Source organism: Bremia lactucae, assembly GCF_004359215.1.
Source record: "Bremia lactucae strain SF5 chromosome Unknown BlacSF5_NotPlaced_169_SHOA01000113.1_291909bp, whole genome shotgun sequence".
NCBI lineage: Eukaryota > Oomycota > Peronosporomycetes > Peronosporales > Peronosporaceae > Bremia > Bremia lactucae.
In genome coordinates, this window is record NW_027152182.1 from 177051 (window position 1) to 197822 (window position 20772).

General features: G+C 46.2%; 6 protein-coding genes across 6 annotated transcripts; 4 read left to right on the plus strand and 2 right to left on the minus strand.

Moving 5' to 3' along the window:
• Positions 1 to 1429: 1429 nt before the first annotated feature.
• Positions 1430 to 9985, plus strand: CCR75_007429 (uncharacterized protein; the record flags this gene model as incomplete). Its single annotated transcript, XM_067965490.1, has 3 exons — positions 1430 to 1991; positions 2065 to 5164; positions 8327 to 9985. The coding sequence occupies exons 1-3, from the start codon at positions 1516 to 1518 to the stop codon at positions 9983 to 9985; spliced, it is 5235 nt and encodes a 1744-aa protein (XP_067817338.1). The 5' UTR covers positions 1430 to 1515.
• CCR75_007430 (uncharacterized protein) lies at positions 7012 to 8115 on the minus strand (the record flags this gene model as incomplete). The annotated part of the gene is made up of 1 exon (XM_067965491.1): positions 7012 to 8115. One exon carries the CDS (start codon positions 8113 to 8115, stop codon positions 7084 to 7086), a length of 1032 nt encoding a protein of 343 aa, XP_067817365.1. The 3' UTR covers positions 7012 to 7083.
• Positions 9986 to 10128: 143 nt separating the features above from the next.
• Positions 10129 to 10764, minus strand: CCR75_007431 (uncharacterized protein; the record flags this gene model as incomplete). Its single annotated transcript, XM_067965492.1, has 1 exon — positions 10129 to 10764. One exon carries the CDS (start codon positions 10762 to 10764, stop codon positions 10129 to 10131), a length of 636 nt encoding a protein of 211 aa, XP_067817364.1.
• Positions 10765 to 10801: 37 nt separating this feature from the next.
• Positions 10802 to 14413, plus strand: CCR75_007432 (uncharacterized protein; the record flags this gene model as incomplete). The annotated part of the gene is made up of 1 exon (XM_067965493.1): positions 10802 to 14413. One exon carries the CDS (start codon positions 10802 to 10804, stop codon positions 14411 to 14413), a length of 3612 nt encoding a protein of 1203 aa, XP_067817292.1.
• A 568-nt stretch (positions 14414 to 14981) lies between these two features.
• Positions 14982 to 15374, plus strand: CCR75_007433 (uncharacterized protein; the record flags this gene model as incomplete). The annotated part of the gene is made up of 1 exon (XM_067965494.1): positions 14982 to 15374. The coding sequence occupies one exon, from the start codon at positions 14982 to 14984 to the stop codon at positions 15372 to 15374; it is 393 nt and encodes a 130-aa protein (XP_067817158.1).
• A 549-nt stretch (positions 15375 to 15923) lies between these two features.
• Positions 15924 to 17183, plus strand: CCR75_007434 (uncharacterized protein; the record flags this gene model as incomplete). Its single annotated transcript, XM_067965495.1, has 4 exons — positions 15924 to 15990; positions 16052 to 16156; positions 16225 to 16629; positions 16697 to 17183. The coding sequence occupies 4 exons, from the start codon at positions 15924 to 15926 to the stop codon at positions 16810 to 16812; spliced, it is 693 nt and encodes a 230-aa protein (XP_067817363.1). The 3' UTR covers positions 16813 to 17183.
• Positions 17184 to 20772: the final 3589 nt, after the last annotated feature.

Consider the following 20772-nt stretch of genomic DNA (forward strand, 5'->3'; position numbering starts at 1 on the left):
AGAGTTTCGGGACGACGCGTTTGCGTCATCCCAGGTACAGGGGTCTGTACCTGTTGTAATCTCAACAGTTCCGCCTGTTGAGAGCCTTGCTGATTCAGCAAGGCTACTTTTTCCTTCATCTCGTCAAGTTCATGTTGTATGAACTTGGCGACGGTTGAATGGAGGGCATCTCTGTCTAAGTTGGACAGTAATGCCAGGATTGCATCGTTTCCTACGGTCGAACTCATTCGTTCAACCGCACTCCTTTCTATATCACTTAGAAAGGAGTAGCTTTCAGGGGAAACGTGATGCGTATTCCCACTATCATCTAACATGTCCATGTTAGATGTGGGAAATGTGGTCCTTGGACGGACTACTAAGTGCTACCAGGTGTAGCGGGGCACTACGTCTTGTACTGTTTCAGTACAAGTCCACTTCACACCGCTTCAGTTGTGAGTGGTGCCTTACGTTAGGTGACGTACACTGTACGTGCAGAGGAAGACTTCTCTTAAGACAAGTAAACTTAAGAGGGTAAAATGAAAACTGTATTAATATAGTTAAGTGTCTCTTAATCTATCTTTGTAAATGCTAACTTAACTATAACCTAATACTAAACATGTAAATGAATTCTTATCTCTATCTTATCTTGTAACTATCTTTGATTACTCCTACAGCTGATTAGTCTGCGGAATAAATAGATATAATGGCCTATACCTATTTATGGATAAGAATTCGGGTTGCTTTAAACTTAAATCAACCAATTAAAAGAACTAATGTCTTGTTGCCTCAAATCGAGTTTTTTAATATTTGGCCTGCCCAACAAGGGACTCGAAAAATAAGGGAGTTTATTAAATTAGAGGATATGAAATTAGAAAGCGTCTTAATTTAAGCAAATTTAGCAATTTTCATGATTTTTACCATGAATTCCAATGATTATAACGCAAACTTGTCATATTTCTTACAAGAACGGTTAGGTAAGGCTCAATTTTAACGTTATCATGACTCTATTACGGACCAATCACACACTAAATATCTTTATGGGCGTGTGAAGTCAAAATAATAAAAGATAACATTTTTGTACTTCTTTATTTATTTCCTCTATAGGAAATAATAGTTATTCCTCTTACGGGAAACAATATTCACTTAACGGGCAGTGGGAAATATTCATCCATAAAAACAATTTCTATCGCTACAGCTGTATTTGCCGCATCGCCAATTTAACAACAAGAAACAAATTCACGCATTATTAGTAATTATTATGCGTCCGCTTTGTTCGCAGACCTCTGCTGCAAGAACATATTGGCATTGAGCAACCTTTCAAAATCAGCACGTTTATATCGCCACCTCTGCAATGGTAACAGTTCATAACCTTTCAGTACCGATTTCTCAAATAAAAGATATTTAAAGCGACATTCAATGCGGTTATAAAATAGCTGACCGATGGACTCAGAAGGCTTTACATCGCGTGCGTGGCTGGGCCACTGGGTTTCCGGTGAGGATGAGCCCGTAAACAATTATTATGAAGATCACAAACTCATGGAAGGAGCGCTAATAAAACTGGGTGATTACGCACACTTTCGTTACTTTTTGCTGTTCCGCAACGGCCGTTTCTGCTACTATGAATTGCCAATGCCCACAGTCGCGCCCGGAAGCGGTCCTGAGGGACCGAAATGCGTACGTTTGACACTTACGTCTAAAAATTTGCGTGGCGTGATGATGCTAAACGCGTCAGTAAATGCCAAGGATCTGGCAAAAAGTGAGGACGAGTACGATGCCGACCTGATCAAGCGTGGGCTCGTTTTTAATCGAAAAAAACTTGAAATGCAGCTCACAGGATACTCACCCACAGGTCAGCTCATGTGCTGGAAGCTTCGAGCCGGTAAGGATGCCGTCTTCGTTAAGTGGGAGCGAGCTTTCCGGCTGGCGTTGCGTCCTATCTGGGTGCAAAACTCAAAGTGCTGCATGGTCTGCAAGAAAGAGTTTGGTTTTTTTATTCGCCCACACCACTGCCGGTCCGTTATCATTCAAATAGCAAGCTGTGTAGCTTAAGGATAGCTATGCTAATACATTGTATATCAATTGTAGCAAGTGTGGGACGTGCATGTGCGACGAATGTTCTGTTTTCGTCCCGCGGTTGCCAATGCAGGGTTACTATGACGAAGTTCGTATTTGTCGGGACTGCTCGCCGATGAAAATACAGCGATCGTCGCTGAAATTGGGGACGCGCGTATTGGTGTATGGCATTTTAGTGGGCAGAGTGGTGCAGGTTGATGCTGCCGATGATTCAGTGGATGGAAGAGCTTTCGTGAATGTGGAATTGGTAAAGAAGAATAATCAGCTTAGTCGATTTGCTCTCGAGCACGTGGAACTTTACTCTGATGCAGTTCTATCGGCCAATCGTATTAAAAATGCGATTCGCCAGCATTTATCATACGCGATTTTTCGAACACAGCTTAACTTTAATACGTGGAATTTACTGGAGACTGTACAAGAGCAATGCGTAGTGCAAATGGTCCGAATACTCAATAAATCAACAAGCATTAATGAGCTGCACTCGATGGTGCCGATGCTTGGGTCTTTAGACACCATGCAATTTCCTGATGACGAAATTCCTGAGAAAGAACGTGTAAAGGAATCACTCTCGCACTATCGCGGTGTTCATGTTTCGTTTCCACTGCGTTTGGACACTGTGAAAAAGCTTATCAATCAATTTCGCAACGGAATTCTGTTGCACCGCGTATTTGTGCGGCATATATTAGACGAGTCGGAAAAATTGTTTCGAACATTGCACAGGTCGCCAATGAATAAAATTGAAATTCCAGAGGGTGTGCAGTTGGTTGTAGTGGGCGATCTCCATGGACAACTGGAAGATCTGCTAACGATTATGGACAAAAATGGTGTGCCCAACAGCAAAATGTGGTATCTTTTTAATGGTGACTTTGTGGATCGTGGGTCACATGGCATTGAAGTCATGTTGTTATTGCTGATATTTAAGCTCCTCTATCCCGATTATGTCTTTTTAAACCGGGGCAACCACGAAGAACGAATGATAAATGAGGTCTTTGGCTTTGAAGATGAAATATATACAAAGTACGGTACGGACAATGACGAGGTTGCTGGTTGGAATGGCTTGGGCACATCAATTAATTACTCGCCTATGAAATTGTTTCAGATGTTTGAGACGGTATTTAGTCTGTTTCCAATATTTGCATTGCTGAACAAGCGTGTCTTTATTGTGCACGGTGGTCTGAGCAATCACGAAAATGTCACGATTGAAGAGCTGCTGCAACTTGACCACAAACGTGAAATTCCGACGCAAGGTACAAGTCGAGCAGACGAGATATTTACACATCTCTTGTGGAGTGATCCGCGCGACGAAGCCGGTTGGAAACCATCGAATCGAGGCGCTGGTGTGGAATTTGGTCCTGATATTACGAAAGATTTTTGCTCACGGAACAAACTAAGTCTTATTATTCGGTCGCACGAGTGCCGAGAAGAAGGATTTGATATTGCTCACGACGGTCTATTGCTGACAGTGTTTTCGGCCTCAAGCTACTGCGGCTCACAAACTAATAAAGGCGCTTACGTTCAGTTAGAGTTGGGTGAAGACAACCAAGTAAAGCCACATGTGGTGCAATTTTCTTCTCAGCCGCTTCAGAAGCTGAAGGATGCTGGAAGGAATGAGTGGCGTAAAAAAGCTCAGCGCTTGGAGCGTAGAACGTTGATGTCTTTGGTGGAAATGATTTGCGAGAAAAAGACTCCTCTGTTATCTGCTTTCAATGAACAAGATGTTATAAAGTCCGGACATGTAACGAAGGTAGAGTGGAAGGCGATTCTGCAGAAGGTGCTGGGTTTAAATGCAAGCTTTCTCTCATATTTTCGTCAACTTGCTGAAGAAGAAGAAGATGGTGGAGTTGATTACCAGAAATTTCTTAAGCGCTATACAATTGAACTCGATGGCGGCAATGTCGAGTGGAGGCGTAGTCTGATCCGCAAAGTTTGGATCGGCCTCGTCCAAGCGCTGCGGCATCCTTTTGAGAAAGATGCCGAGAAGGTGACGCTGCAGGACAAACTTCATTTTGCTTTTAATCTTTTTCAGACGTCCGGAGCTGCGAGGAAGGAAAAAATCATCTCGAAGCTCGACAAAAATAGATCAGCCAATTCGTGCACCACTGATGAGAAACTTAAGGTTAGCTATGTGAATAATAGCCTGGTCACGTATGAAGTGTTTCGCAATACTATACAAGACAAGCTTCAGCTCGGCGACACCCTTTCAGAGCAACAGATTTTTGAACTCATGCAACATCTTGATCAAAACCATGATGGTGTGGTCGACTACCAAGAATTTTGCTCTTTCTTTGCCGAATTCAGCCGAACAGATTATTTGCAAGAAATTTTTGAAATCGATGACACAATTGCGATCTCGCTCTTAAATCGTTGCGCCACATTGCTGCAGAGCCCGAACAAGTTCATGACGCTGCGAAACGCATTCGACGCATTTGACCACGACAAGACTGGTAAATTGACTGTGAATGATATTTTAAAAGGAACACAAGAGCTAAACATGGTACCAGAGTTGGACGGCAAGGGAGCACAGCTATTGTACAACTCAATTTTGCTCAGCTATTACGGTATCAGTCAGCGGCATCAATGGGATACGAGAGGCTTAGACTGGGTCGTATTTGAAGATACATTTTCGCCTGATAGCACCTTCCAGCGGCGCCTATGGCTGACAAGTCTTGGTACTTCCAATTTAAATTTGGCTGCCCTGGACCTTCGTGATTCGGTATCTGGAGATGATGACTTTAATCAGCATCTTTCGAAAAATCAGGCATGGGCAGACACGTTCGTTGACAGTGTCAAACATTCGCTACATGAGCAGCGCTTGTACATTAAATTTTTGTTTCGGATACTAGACCGCAAGCGGCACGGGTACGTCACGAAGAGTCAATTTGTTGCCACCATGCAGGCCATTAATGAAGAACACGGCGCGCCGCTAAAGCTTTCCCAGCTCGAGCAGCTGGCCGACGCCTTTGCACACCGCAAGACTGTACGCCGCATGTCAAACGCAGGCGAAGAGATGGAGGAAACTCTTACGTACGTTTCCTATCCTGAGTTTCTACGCAGTCTGCGCATTATTGACTTAGGACCGTCAGACGGAATACCTTTAACAGCGGGGTCGCAAGTTGTTATGGATGCGAATAACAATTAAAATTATGTCCAGCAATAGTGCCCATTCAATAACTAAAAAGAACATAAAACTGGGCTATTCGCCCAGTTTTATGCACTTGCGTACATAGGTCGGGCACAATGTTGTGATCGCATAAAGTCGGCTACAAAGTCTATCGGTGAGTACAGCTTCTTAAGAAAGTATTCGTGAAGAAAAGATTTTTGCCACGGTACCAGCAGCATAGGATGCAGACTTTACTCTCGCACTCAATTACGTACTGCGTGTCTCGAATGCTGCAAGTCATTGCATGTCCCAGTTGTTGCTTACTTCGCAATTCTTAAAGAGCGGCTGGCCAATTAGCAGGATCAAAAGGCAATATTTAGAAGTCGTGAGGCATAAAAGGATTCGGCAGAGGTCATGGCGACATTCCGATCGATTCTTTGGAAATCTGGGACCAATTACCGCGTAAAAATCGCAACAACAGTATACTTGGTACCATCGCTGCTCAGTCAATGTCTTTCTTCTTGGAAAGAACCAGCGAATGATGACGCCACCAAGACAATACGAACGCTTTCATAAGAATTATGATGCAGTAAGTTAAATGCAGACTTCGAAAAGATATCACCTTAGATCAATTTATAGTATGATAAAAGCCTCCGTTGCACTGTTGTTATACATTGTAGTGAAGTAGTATCCTCTCACAGAACTTACGATATAGCGCCACAGAAGTCTTGCCATCTTCCGAAATCCATTCGCTACTAGTATAACTCCATAACTACCCATGCGCGCAAATCACCGGTTGATGCCGGATCTGCGATATTACCAGCATTAACAACGACTTGATCAACCCGACTCAGTATGAGATATTCGATCTCATAAATTATCATAAGAAACCACGTAGCCATCTCGCTCAGACATCTCAGCATTGGCATCGATAACCCAATAACTTCGTTTCAGCATTGTCGATAACCTTCGTGCTTAACAATTGCTACCATAAACCAAAACTCTGCCGATACTTCTTCGTCATCTAAAACAAGGTTTCGAAGCGCTTCTCGCATACGGGAACAACCTGCAAAGGCGTCGGCTTCTGACCGGCTTTGCCTCCGTAAGGCACCATCGTCTTCTCGAATCGCGACACATCAAAATTGCTCATGCACTTGGTACATAATGCGTCAACGCGGGTGACGCTCGAATCCATACACGCATTATTTCGTTGCTAATGCTACGTAGTAATACTAACACCATGCTCATGTACGTCGACATGATTCTGTTCAGGATTGTGGTTGAATCTCATAGGGGTGGCCTTGAAAACTTGAATTTCCACATTTCTTGGTGCAAACGGACGGGTTTATTCCCCGTCACACTTGGCAGCAAATCGTAGTCCAACCACGACCTCCGCGGTTTTAATTAATGTGTCTTGTTTTGCATCCACTGAAATTCGGAATCGACTTCAGTCGCAATAATGGATGTTAGACATAATTAACTCGATGCAGCACCGAAATCAAAACAAAACTTGTCGACTCCTAGTAAACTTGTCGACTCTTACTGTAAACTGGGCGATGAAGGAAGGTTTAATTGCGTCTTCAGCTATATAAGTTCACTATGCGATCAGATTTATCTAATCTGCCATCGCCAAGATCCAACTGCCTCATCGTGGTGGACAACGGAGCCCTATGAGAGCTTCTGAATCGACGGAAACATGCCTAGAGTGGCAGTCAGCAAGCACCTGACAATATAGACTCTGTAAAGAAGGCGACATTGCATCGTTGTCGCGGAAGCTTCTATGACGTCGCATCCAGCATTGTCTCAGCTCGTCCTCAGTGATACCTCTGGAAGCAATACATCTCATTTAAAAGTCTAAATAGGTTCCAAGACATTTGCTTTACTTAAACCATAAGTTTACTACATGCAACGCGACATTTATATAGACTCCCTTAATCGTCCAGAGAAGCTACAATTGCCCCGATCGCAGCACTAGACGCACGGTAAGTCGTCATGAGCGTAGCTTTCGTGGCAATTAGTGCCGGGCCACTGAATGCACGAGCCACATTCATATACGGACGCAGCATTTCCTTAGCTGATCGACCGATCGGCGTGTTTACCACAAACTCCAAAGGCTCAACGACGCATGACTCGTAAACGCGGTCAAAGAAGCTTCCACGGTGTACCACGAATACGTTATTACGGTGCACGCGTATGGCAGCTTCATATCCGGACTGAGATGTGTAGCTACACAACAGGTAACTGCCACTCGTCTTCTTCACGTGCATCTCTAATTCTTCCACGGGCCCGAGGATCGCCGACGGATACTGGCCGAAGCCCTCGAACTTTACCACATCCCCCACGCAAGGTTCCATGCCATGAGGCTCATACTGCAACACGATGCGTATTTCACCTAAATTCAAATTTGCTTCCATAGGCTGTTTTTTAGCTGTAGATGCTCCTTTAGTAAAGCCAGCCATGGGCAGCGCGCCGCTTAATGGAATCCACTGGTCCATCACATCTTCTTTTCCCTCTACAAGAGGCGTAAAGTCCACGACAGCCGTGCCAATCACTGATCCATTGGCCATGCCCACGGCCTCTGTCGCCTTGCCCGTAAGCGAGTCTTCATTCATTACATCTATGATGAGCTCCATCCGCACGTCCGAGTGTTCACATAAAGGCTGACGTGTGTGATCAAGCTTGGTCAACTTTACCTCAAGAAGCTCGCGACGCCACGTAGGACTATCATTACCAGAAATCGTGGCACTACGTACGCTTTGCTTGCCCACGCGAAAGATTACGTATGGGTTGCACTTGCGCACCCGAAACAGGGACGCAGCGGCGCGCAAATTACGTGCGGCAACGAGACGGATGCTCAGAGTACCCGCTACACCATCCTGATGGTCCAGATGCTTCTCGTACAAGTACGAGGCCATATCGGCACGCTGATGTTGCTGCTGCAATGCAAGCATCATATTCGCCATTGCCAACAAAGCTTTGACCTAACGGAGATTTTAACAGCTGATTTTATGTTGTTATGCGAAAAAGGCTCTTGAGAATGATGACGCAGCGCTGTCATCTCAATTCTAATTATGTTTTTCATTGGCTTAAAATCAAGCAGCTGACGCATCCAACCAATTCGTAATAACCATTAGCAGCAGTGTGATTTCGTCACAAGATCAAAGCATGGCGAAGGGAATAAATACGACCAAGGCGTCGGCCGACAATGCGAACCGAAAAATTCCCAAGCGTCAGAAGGCAGCAAACATGCGCGATAAGAGCACCATCAAGCGCCTCAACATGTACCGCAATAGTGGGCCAATTCGTAACAAAGCTGGCAAGGTCGTTGGTGGCAGCCTTATGATGAAAAACAAGATTGGCGGTCAGGAAATTACCAGCACCAGTGGTCGAGTGCAGCCTGACCGTCGATGGTTTGGCAACACACGCGTTGTGGGGCAGAAGGAGCTTGACAAATTTCGAAATGAAATGTCTCTCAAGGCTGCTGACCCGTACTCGGTGGTGCTTCGGACGCGTAAGCTTCCTATGGGCCTTATCCAAGAAAGCACCAAGACGACGCGTATGAAGCTCTTGCAGACCGAGAGCTATGATGAAATATTTAATGGCAAGCGTAGCCGCAAGCGCGCCAAAATCACTGCCACTGATTACGCCTCGCTGTTGTCTAAAGCTCAGGAGAATGCTGACGAATATGAGGCAAAAGGATCGGATCGAAACATTATTGTAGAGCCAGAATTCAAGGAAGAGGTATCTCACGACGTCTTCAACAAAGGTCAGTCCAAGAGGATCTGGGGTGAGCTCTACAAGGTTTTGGACTGCTCAGACGTCGTAATCCAGGTGCTGGATGCTCGCAACGTTCCTGGAACGCGCTGCGAACACGTCGAGAAACACATTCGCAAGAATGCATCGCACAAACACTTGATTTTTGTCATCAACAAATGCGACCTTGTACCGAATTGGGTCACCAAGCGATGGTTGCAAAAGCTTAGTGAGACAACACCCACTTTAGCTTTTCATGCATCCATGAGCAATCCATTCGGCAAAGGGGCGCTAATTAATCTGCTGCGCCAATTTGCTAAACTGCATCAGGACAAGAAGCAAATTTCGGTTGGATTTATTGGCTACCCGAATGTGGGCAAGAGCTCGGTCATCAATGCGTTGCGTAAGAAGAAAGTATGCAAGGTTGCCCCTATACCAGGTGAGACCAAGGTGTGGCAGTATATCACGCTCATGCGTCGCATTTTTTTGATCGATTGCCCGGGTATTGTTTACGACACGGGTGATGACGAGATTGAGACTGTGCTAAAGGGTGTCGTTCGAGCTGAGCGACTTCCTCAGCCGACGGATTTCATTGCAACGATTTTACAGCGGGTCAAAAAGGAGTTTATTGCAAAGGTATACGGCATCGACGAGTGGAATGATGAGTGGGATTTTCTTGAGAAACTTGCCAATAAGTGCGGCAAGCTTTTGCAGAAGGGAGAACCCGACTTTAATAACGTTGCCGTTCATATGATCAATGACTACCAGCGAGGCAAGCTGCCTTGGTTTATCGCGCCTCCCATGCGTGTGGAGGAGCTTGCTGCTCTTGAGCGGAAGGGCGATGACGCCCCGCTCAACGAAGCAGAGGCGGATAAAGACGAGCCCATTGAACTGGATGAGGACGACCAAATAGAGCTTGAGAAAGAAGCAGAGGCGCCTAAAGACGGGCCCGTTGCACTGGATGATGTCAACCAATTAGAGCTTGAGAATGCAGCAGAGGCGCCTAAAAACGAGCCCGTTGAATTGGATGAGGACAACCACACGGAGGCTGAAAAGGAAGCAGAGAACAAAGACAATTGATTTCATGGTAATATATTGCATTGAATATAGCTCATGGATGACATGTACCAGTCGTGACACGAAAGGTCAGTTTACGATACTAAAGTCATGACCCACCAACGGATTTTAAATTACCGACAAAAATAATCTGTAATCAAACATCGCTAAATTTGCCTCATTGGCTGCTGACACATCGGTCTGTGGCGGTTCTTCCAGTCCTGGCGCTGGCACGTCTTGCCGCAATAAAAAACACACTTGCAGCGACTACAGGCAAAGAGCTCGTCGTCTTTGTAATCCAAAGCCTCGCAGACGTCGTTGCTGCAGATACGCTTGCCCCGTTGCCGCACGTCCAGCGCCTTGGCGCAATTGCCCTTGGCCTCGTAGACCTTGGCAATTTCCTCGCGCGTCAGATTACCGTCTCGCAGCGCAATAACTATGCCCAAATTTTCATCCGCGTGGTCTCGCACTACAAATGCCTGCATAAGCAGCTCGAGCGCATTGTCCAGCTCACCCAATTGACGGAGGACCGTGCCCAATTCATGCTGAGTCAACGCCAGCGACACGTTATCAAAGCCTGCAGCTGGCTTACGGTCTAGAATGTAGCGTAGTAGTGTTGCGGCCTCGCGTAGCTTCCCATTATCAATAAGTGCACTAACCTCGTTGCTGCGGTCAACGAGTTCCATATAAGCGCTACATGTTCCTGTCAACGCCACCATTGTCGCGTTATATTCACCATCATAACTGCATGGGTAATATACTGTGAAACCGGCAAACTTAATACCACAACCCTCGTCCTCCATTGTTTTAGCCCGAAAGGAATCGTTATAGTCGACGTCGATGGAGTCTATCGACAAGTTCGCGGCGATGTCTCGGAAGAGCGCGCCGTTTTTAGGAAATTCTTCAGAAAAAATCCTAACGCTGAACGAAGCCGTTGCGCTACACAAGAATAAGCCTCTTGCCGCGAAATTGACGCCGCAAATTCAGGTGCCTTCATCCCCCAGACAGACATTATCGCACTCACTTCCAGTCACGCAATCGTCCCGACAGCGTAAAAGCGAATCTGCAGCTATCAAAAGCAGCAGTAGTAAGAGTGACAAGGTTAAAGTTGGGCATGGTAAAATTGTCAAGGATGCGGCACCTACGATTCCCGCTCTGTCGAAAGACGACGGCCTAATTCAATTAAGTGACGCGTCACGCCTTACAGAACAAACGCAGCGCATGAAACCAAAGCTAAAAGTATCAGAAAGCGGCCGCTTTGAGGACCAGTATTACCACGCGCACGACGGTAGCAATGCCATGGCCAGGCTGCGCAAGCGAGCATACCAAAAGAATCGAACCGTGCACATGACCGGCAACGACGTAGAGCAATTCTCAGATGCCGATATCATTACTAGCGGCTATTTAGTCAAAGAGGGTTCGTTTTGGAAGTCGTGGCGACGCCGCTTTTTTATCTTGAGGCGGGACCGCCCAGTACTTAGCTATTACACGTCGGCCGAAGAGCTTGCCAAGCTTGGAGAGATCATCATTGACCAGAACACAACAGTGCAGCGGACGCCTAAAGATGGATTTCCATTTAAATTCACAATTGAAAACGAAGGACGAAAGCTTACGCTCTTTGCGGAGCATGGAGAGGAGAGCATGGAGGCTTGGATCTCGTGCATCAACGGCTGTATAATTGAACGCGCGAGTTTAAAATCACGTGCGACGGTAAATGAGTCATTTGGACGCCGATCAGATGGCAATTCGTTTCGCACGCGAATACAGACACGGTTTTGTGATAATACACCCAAACATGACGAAGTTAATGCTCCCCGTTCGAGCTTTTCGCGCATGGAGAGTCCACACTTTCACTCGATGAAGCGTTTTTCGACGGACACTACTGTGATTCAACAAGCTGCGAACGTTTGTCGATTGAATCGAGAAATTGAAGAAAAACGAGAGATGCAAATGCCGAAACCGTCGAAACAGCAATGTGGCAATTCGAGTTTGCAGATAGATGCGACAAAGGCGAGGCCTCGATTGTGTCGTTCTTTTAGCGCTGGATCCATTCTTACTCAGTCCGCGTCATTTTCTGTGGTACCTCGTGCGTATGATGACAATGGATTATCGACAATGCATTCCTTCTCGCATTCATCAAGTGACAAACACATGATAGAAGGCTCGTTTGATTTATCTCGTGCACCAAACCTAAGCTTGCCAGGCTTTAAATCTTGCCCGAGTGTTGAATTAGCGGTATCCGTTGGAAGCAAAGTTATTCAGGATGTCCCACAGATGCTCGTCGTTTTGTTCAATATTCGTCAGGGGCAGCGGCCCGTTGAAATTTCGCGCACAGAAATTCGTAGCTCACTTTCTCTCCGACCTTGTGGCGGAGACTTTTACGCGCGCGATTTCAATGCTTTACTCTCAGTACCGCGTACTGCATGCTCAATGCTGCAGCTTGAAATTTTCTCCGTCGTAAATCCGTCGTCCGAGTCATTGGACAATCAAAAATCGCTTGGAATTGTCCGAATTTCGGCTTTAAATGTTATTTTTTCACGCGACTTGTCAATGTTGCTTGCGTGCCACCAAGCAGGTTCGTCTAAACAGCATTATTACCTTGTTTTGGATCGGCTAGTTCCGCCCGGTCACAGTATCAACGTGAGTCACGCGTATACGTATGCGACGCACCATTTCTTAGTGGACACTCAAGAAGTTGAGAAGCGCACGTCAAGCGATCTCATGTCAAGCTCAACTATAACTTTGCGGGACGGTGTAAGGTACAGGGAAAGACTACAAGGTCAAATGAATTCATCAATTGCCAGTCACGTGCTTGTGTCTGAGGAACTATCGGCGTCTTACGTCTCAGTTTCAATGTCTATCGCCTTTTTAAAGTACCTTCAGCGGCGTAATGTGTCCCGCATCCACGAGGCTAAGACTGTAATCAGCGATATGAGGCAGCATATAATAGCAGCTACCATTTCTGGTAACACTCGTGTTCAAGACGTGGAAGAGCGAATGCGTGAAGTGGAACTTGAAATGGCTCATTACATGCGCCTTCACGCTGCATATCAAGAGAATCTGAAACGGTACGAAACAATGTTTGCGTCACTTGAGGATGGACGAGAACAAGGAATTACAGGGTGTCTGAAACGTAGTAATATGAAAAAGGACAAGTCGACGGCTTTCATGGCTACAAATCTGAATTGTCATTTAGTCCGCGGACAACGTGTGCATTTGACTGTGGGTCTTAATTGGAGCGAACAAGCTTTTCGAGGCGGATTATTGAAGTCTACATCGTTTAGTGATTTTAATCAATCGGACTGCAGCGATTGTGAGTCTTCGCTAACTTCTGAGTTTGTCTACACCGTTGTTACTCACGGCTGTGCTTCAGCGCATATTATGGGTTTTAAAGACGGCGGACTGCGTCGTCTTCTGCAGCAGCTAGCTTCTCAAAGTCCACCAGATCCACGTTTGCGTGAGCGCATCGAAATGAGAGAAGATATCGTGCGCTCGCAAGTGCTAGCAATAGCTGGAGCCTCATTTCTAAATGCTGTGGGTTTGGCTGCGACTCGAGGTGGTCAGCACCGCCAGCGTCTGAAGTTTGCGTGTTTAACTGGTTACTTGCTCAGCATTGAGTCACTGCTAAGCACAGTTGGGGCTGAAAAGGGAATGCTTGAAGACATGTCGGAGGGTGTCCGATGGCTTAACAGTGTCGTGAGCTTCCAATTAGTGCAATCTGCTGAGAACAATCCCCATATGGAAATGTCGAAGTGTGTTAGCGTGACAAGCACACCAACTGGAGATCACGTTGTAGTTGCATTCGCTGTGCCACCTTATGTGTTTATTAAACTTCCAGACGTGCTGCAGCAAGGGCATGCCATCAAACTTCACGGAGTCATGTTTACACAAGGCATCAATGAGATGCAGTCCGTAGCCAATCACTATTTGAATTCAAGTCTTCAGGACGAGCTCAATTTCGAAAGTGTTCAAATGTTACAGCGATATTTTCGAGTCTACCAGACACAAATGACCGCTTGTGCCAATAGCGACTACAAAAAGTACGAGGCCGACTTGGCCGACTTGTCGGATCTTAAGACTGAAATTGAAGAATTGACTGGTCGACTCAACATTCGCACTGAAAATGTTCAAAAAAAATTAGTAAACATTTTGATTGCGTCGAGCGATATTTGTCGCCGTCTAGGGGCAGGGCGCACGACTTGCTGTAAGAGTGGGAAAGATCGCACGGCAATGTCCGTGACGTTGGAGACGTCTCGCTTGCTGGTAGAGCATTTTCATGTAAAAGAAGGTGTGCATCTCTGCAACGCGATGAGGGAACGTGGTGTTCGTCGCGTGAATGTGCTTGCAAATACTGGCAAGACGAAGTTTGCGTTTAATTCGTTCCAGCTTAAGTACATTCCAAACTGCTACAAGCCACCGCTAGCCTGCGCAGACTCGCACGTGTCCTCTTAATAGCATTTCATTAGCAGACGATCTCTAGACCATACATGTTCTGTTAATCTCCAATTGAATTGCCAAGGACCACGCTTTTGACAAAAATCGCCTTTAAAAATGCTTCGAGGCATCCACAAAATTGTCAAAGCTCGATTTTCTGCATAAAATTTTTTAAGAGCTATTTAGAGCATGGTTGACAAAGTAACTGTTGCTCGAAGGTTGCACATATGGCAATCTATGTGGCTCGTATTTGGTTGGCAAGCATTTGGCATTTGCAAATTTCTCTCCAGTCGTTAAGAATCTAAGTAAACTCCTACCATTGAGTACGTCGTGGCTTTATTGCCTGCATAATTAGCACGGTAAGTCGCGCGACAACCTTTCTCAACTGAGGCAGGCTGCCGCGCGACTTTGGAGGATCCGCTCGCTTCATTAATCGTTATTTCGAGGGACTTCGACACTCACCTTTTTGCTGGAATTAATTGAGTAAAGAAGTTCCGAGAATACGACTTGCACGCGGCGAATGACCTTGGCTTGTAGAGTTAGGCATTAATGTTTGTTTTCTTTTTATCTTTATTTATGTACAGCCATGGTTCGTATGAGCGTGCTCGCTGACTGTCTCAAGACGATGTACAACGCCGAAAAGCGGGGAAAGCGTCAGGTGCTTATTCGCCCAAGCTCCAAAGTGATCGTCAAATTTCTGCAGGTAATGCAGAAAAACGGCTACATTGGAGAATTTGAGATTGTAGATGACCACCGAGCTGGCAAGATTGTTGTCGAACTTAAAGGCCGAATCAACAAGTGTGGTGTCATCTCTCCGCGTTTTGACGTTAAACTGTCCGAATACGAAAAGTGGATCAACAACTTGCTTCCCTCCCGCCAATTTGGCCACATCGTTGTCAGCACCACATACGGCATCATGGACCACCACGAGGCCCGCCGTAAACACACAGGTGGCAAGATCATCGGCTTTTTCTATTAAGCTTCAGTCGTATCAGACCATAAATTCTGCCACTGGTTGTGACCTTGTGGTCGTCGGAGAGAAATTAACCGGATAGATAAATATGTCAAGACTTGGCTGATCTATGCAGTACTTGTTCATAAACTGGCTGTGTGTAGATATTTGTAGTTTTGATTGTTGCTCTGTTACTTGGTGGAGTGCGTTAAAAAACAGAGGTGAAAAAACTTGAGATAATATGGGTGAGGAAAAAGCGCTGTAGTAGGAAATGGTTGCCGATAAACCTTGCTGCAAATTATAAGGTTGAAATGGCATTAATTGATAAACAAAATAAAGCACTGCATTGTTCAAACTGCATGTCTCACTCATCTTGCGAAAATTGCGTTGCTGCATCTTCATATCTTTACATGTTAGGTAACCTTTGCTGACACTTAAGAAGCTACAAAGGAATTAAATAATAAGGATCTAGCAAAAGGCTAAAAGAATAATTTTAAAGTTTCAATCCTAAATATTGAAGTTACGAGTATTACTTTTGCAATCAATGATTGGCATTCCTATTGAATACAAGCCAGTATGGGTCCTCGTACCGCAGTGAGGCTTAACATCTACAACCTCATGGAGGCCAACGAGTTCATGGCGGGTGGGTATTCTACACTGTAATCTTAAAGTAACGATTGGTAATTTTCTCCCAAAACGTGCAGCGTTTGGCCTCGGCATCTTCCACAGTGGCGTTGAGATTGCGGGTGAGGAGTTTTCTTACGCGAGTGGTGCCGGTGTGTTTTCCTCGACCCCCAGACACGCGCCCGGTAATTTGGACAAAACTTGTATTGCTGTGCGTCATAAAATTCTATTTATCTAGTTTTGCGGCTTGCAGGCGCCACATTCCGGGAATCCATTGACATGGGCTATTTTCAAGGAAGCTCACAAGAGGCCCATCATCTGGCCTTTTCACTATGTTCAGACTTTGAAGGAAACGCGTATAATTTGTTTACTAAGTACGGCCTTTGCAGTAGAGCGGAAGAAAAATTTAAGCGGAAATGTGACGATTGTGACTATTTTGACAGGAATTGTAATACATATGCAGACTATCTATGCCAACTACTGCTGAATAAGTCCATTCCAGCCTATGTGAATCGTGCAGCCTACCTCGGCTCCTTCTTGAGCTGCCTCTTGCCGGCTGACTTAATGGACCAAGCACCAGTAGGTGATCCTTACTCGCCTTCTCGAATTACTAGCGGAGCACCGCGAGGCTTTAATTCTGCCTACATCCCATTTGCAGGTGCGCTGTGTAAATTTTGATACAACGTATCGAAGCAAGACCAACTTTTATGTAATCAAAATTATAGGCTCTGGTCAAGCTGTTGGCACCTCTTCGGACGCTTTAACATCCACAGACTTGTCATCTCTGTCCACTCGTCGTGAGAAGGTTCGCTTAGCAGTGATGCGACGACAACAACAGTGACAACAATTTTCGGGTTAAAGTTGGACCCGGAGAGATGCATTTTTTAGTTTTATTTGAACTTGCGTGAATAGGTTTATTTCGGGTTGGATGGTTATCCAATTACGGTATAAATCTAGAGCCAGATAACCGCATTTCTTACGCATTAACGATTATTGCTAGTAGGACTAGGAGGCTTGGTAAGCTTTAGCCGCTGTCATCAGATAGCAAACGCAAGTCAGCATTGCTTGCAAACCGAGACTACCGTACTTTAAGCAATTAGAAATTAGCTGACGAGTAGTACAAACTTCCAAGTATAATGTGGACCCTCGCTTTTTCCTAACCTCACCTACTACACCCCATCCATTTTTAGCCAATCAAATGTTATATTTTCAACCCATCACATCTCATTCAGGGAGGCGCTGTTGATCTATAACCACACTTGACACTCTCCCTGAGGCCAATGTCTTCAATCCTGCAGACATCCGCAGTTGTGGTCGGCCGGTGGGCTCCCCTGGAAGACTTTCTACGACCACGAAACGCAATCCATCGCATTTTGAAGTAATTGTAGTCACTGAAATTACGTAGAAGGTGCCGAAGGTGTCGGCAACAGCAGAAGCTGCCGGCAACCTCCTGTTACATCATCGCAATCGGTGCTGGTACCAGAATCTTCGACAGCACCTCAGCCGTCGTCAATTTAGATGTTGTGGTCCAATCGGGACGTCGTGATCGGTAGCTCGGTAGCGTTGACGCTGGAAATTCGTGGTTTTGTAAGGTATGGGAAAAATGTAGCCGGAAAAACATGTAAATTGTAGGCGGGCACGTCGTAATGCGGCCACGTTCTACTTAGACACACACCCTAGCACAGCGAGGAAGCGGTTTAACCAGCTTCTCTTGCGTCAGTGAGGTAGTTGTGGTGGGCGCGTTAGCGACCTCACCCAACGCACCAAGTACTTTAGTTAAGTGTCGTCACGGGAGCGGTAATCTGGCTCTCGTGCGCACTTACTAAGTAGGAAGTGGTTTTCAGACTAATTTATGTTTAATCACATTAAATATAAATACCTATTTTTACCAATCAAAATGTCATCTCTATAGATAACACTAATATGTATTGCGAGCGTAACTTTCTAGATACCTCGCGTAACGTATGACGCTAGGCGTCATCCCCCCTAATGTGAATGCACCTATGTGCATCACATACACAAGGGTTGGTCACGAATGTGTACTACACCCGAGTGCATTATTTATGTAATTGACCATACCCTTAAGTACACCAAGTGCACTTAACGGGGACTGTGTAACATTAGGGCCCCCCCCCCTTAAAAAACAAATTATATTTTAAATTCGTCAAAGGAAGGCGAGGAACTGCGAGCAGCTATACGCGCCGCTAGTTCTCTCAATCACTCTAGCGACCTGTGTTTCTATACGCGGTGCCAAAGATGCCACCTAAAAGAGGCATTGTTGGTGGGTCGTCTGCGAAGACGCCCACTCAACCTCGCACTAAGCGCACGCGCCGCGTTAAATCGCCGGCCGCGTCTAATGCCTTAGTATAACGCTGACAGCTACTGCTGCTGTCGCGTTAACGGGGCTAAGGGATCAATCCCACTTTAACAGTGAGGATGTTGATCCGTCGCTCATTGTCGACTACAATGAGTCGACACCGTTGCCGTCACCTCATAGCAGTGATGCCGACAACGAGCTCATGAAGAAGCATGATGGTGCATTATTGCCAATCCAAACTTCTCTCATGTCTCACAACATGAAGACAGCAAGATTTACGAATACTGTTTCGTCGTCTGCACTGGATAGCGCAGCAATAGGCAATGAGAGCGCTGCCCATAAAGGCGCAGCCGCTTCGCCGTTGGGTATAACCACAACGCCTTATCTCAGACCATAATCCATAATGGTTCTGACATAGAGGATTCGAAGCCTAGAGCTCCGCCGACGACACGTGAACGTGCTCAGTCGGTGTCACAAGCCAGTCGTTTTGAACGTGGCTATGTGACAGGTGGCATATCATTGATGCCCCCTCCATCGAAATGGCCTCGTTTACACGGGCCAAAAGCGTCGCTCCTAAAGCGCGCTCTTGTAGACGCACAGATATTTATGCGTGTTTAAGTCGAAGAGGGCTCAGGGAAAATCGCTTGTACGTATTTTCCCGATCTCAGTCATGTTGCGTTCAAATGAAACGCCCGACCAATACGAGGTAGAATTCTTGCGCCGCATTCATCCGCATTCCGATGCGATGAAGCAGCGGTCGCAACGAATTATTTTGGCCGCTTGCGTGCTAGCGAAAAGGCCTCAGCTGGTGCTCCTTTCCATTTGAGACTTGCAAAGAGGCCTCAGCTGGTGCTCCTTTTCATAGGCAGCCACCATGCCGGGCACATCAATACGTAGGGTATCGATCGGTTCCCAAGAGTCAAAACTCTTTGGGTAACCTTTCCATTGGACGAGGATCTGATGCCTTTGCCTCACGGAGCGGTGGGCAAGTAACCTTCTAACAAGGAAGCGTTGATTCCCATCCGCATCAATCAGTGCAGGCGGCGCCCGATAGGAGTGGCGATCTCGCCCACCTACTCGCGGCTGCCTTAGCTTCGTCCGTTCAGTCACAGGCGTTAAACGCTGCTGAACGACGTATTGCAGATCTCGAGGGTCAAGTCTCGCGACTAACCTCGGATCTTTTTGATGTCCGAGCGAAGGCTCGTCAGGGTTATGAGCGCCTGAAGACTCGCTTAGACCATTTCGAGTGGATAATGCTGAGGGATCCGCTTTACTCTCGTGATGTCCCTCGCTTTCCAAGTCCTATTCGTAGTGGGAGGAGTCGGTCCGATAGCTTTTCGGCTTCACCGTCCCCCTCACCCGAACAACGCTCGACTCACAGTCGGCGTCACCATCGGTCTCCTCAGACGGATGGGTGTATGTGACTTCATTTGGGTCTACATGCTGTTTCAGACGACCCACGTAAAATACAGAGTGCGTATTCATATACGGGAATAGGGTGAGCCTATAATTTAGGTCTCCAACCTCTTCGACCACCGTAAAGGGCCCAATGAAACGCGGAAATAACTTCGTAGTACCTCCAGGTAGTACAGAAATTGCATTCTTAGGTATGGTAGCAGTACTTAATAGTACTTTTCACCCACTCTAAAGCGTTCATTATTTTTGCGACCATTTCGGTCCGCATATTCGTTTTGCTTGTCCTGTGCGCTTGCCATTGCGTCACGGACTTTACGTGTAATGGCAAATCGCTCATCCACAAAACGTTGAGCCTCGCTCGCGCTTTTAGCATCAAAAATCGCTTATGATACCGCCGAGAGGTCGATCATAAGGCGTAGTTTTATTGACCACTGCTAAACTGGCAGGGTCATAGGGCAAGTTTCTGTCTTTGAAATGATACTCTCATGGGTCATCGTCATGTTGATGATACTATGTCCCTCTTTAGCACCGAGCATAATGAGGGCTTCCATCCACTAAGACTCGGGCTGCGCACAAACGAGACTGGTGTCCGAGGATGGCGCAGTCCGTTAATATGAAACGGTGTCTCACCCGTACTGGCGTGGACAACGTTATTTTTAGCGAACTCCACAAAGGGCAATTGCTTGCTCCACTCTTTGGGATTTGCTATAGTGCGCAAGACATCCGCCACGACCAGATTGGCACGTTCTATTTGGCCATCGGTCTGGGGGTGATCTGTGGTCGACATATGGAGCTTGCTACCTAGCAGCTCGAACACATGTCGCCAAAAACCAGACGTAAAACGTGGATCCCGGTCCAATACTATGGACTCGGGCATCCCGTGTAGTCGGTAAACATGATCCGGGAACAAGAAAGCTGCCTCCTTGCCTGTGATCGATGTTATACATGGTGCTAAATGCACCATCTTGCTCAGTCTGTCTACAAAGACGACTAGCCCCGTCCGACCCTTATGATCGGGCGGCATGCCAAACATGAAGTCCAGACTTACTGACTTCCAACAGTTGGTTG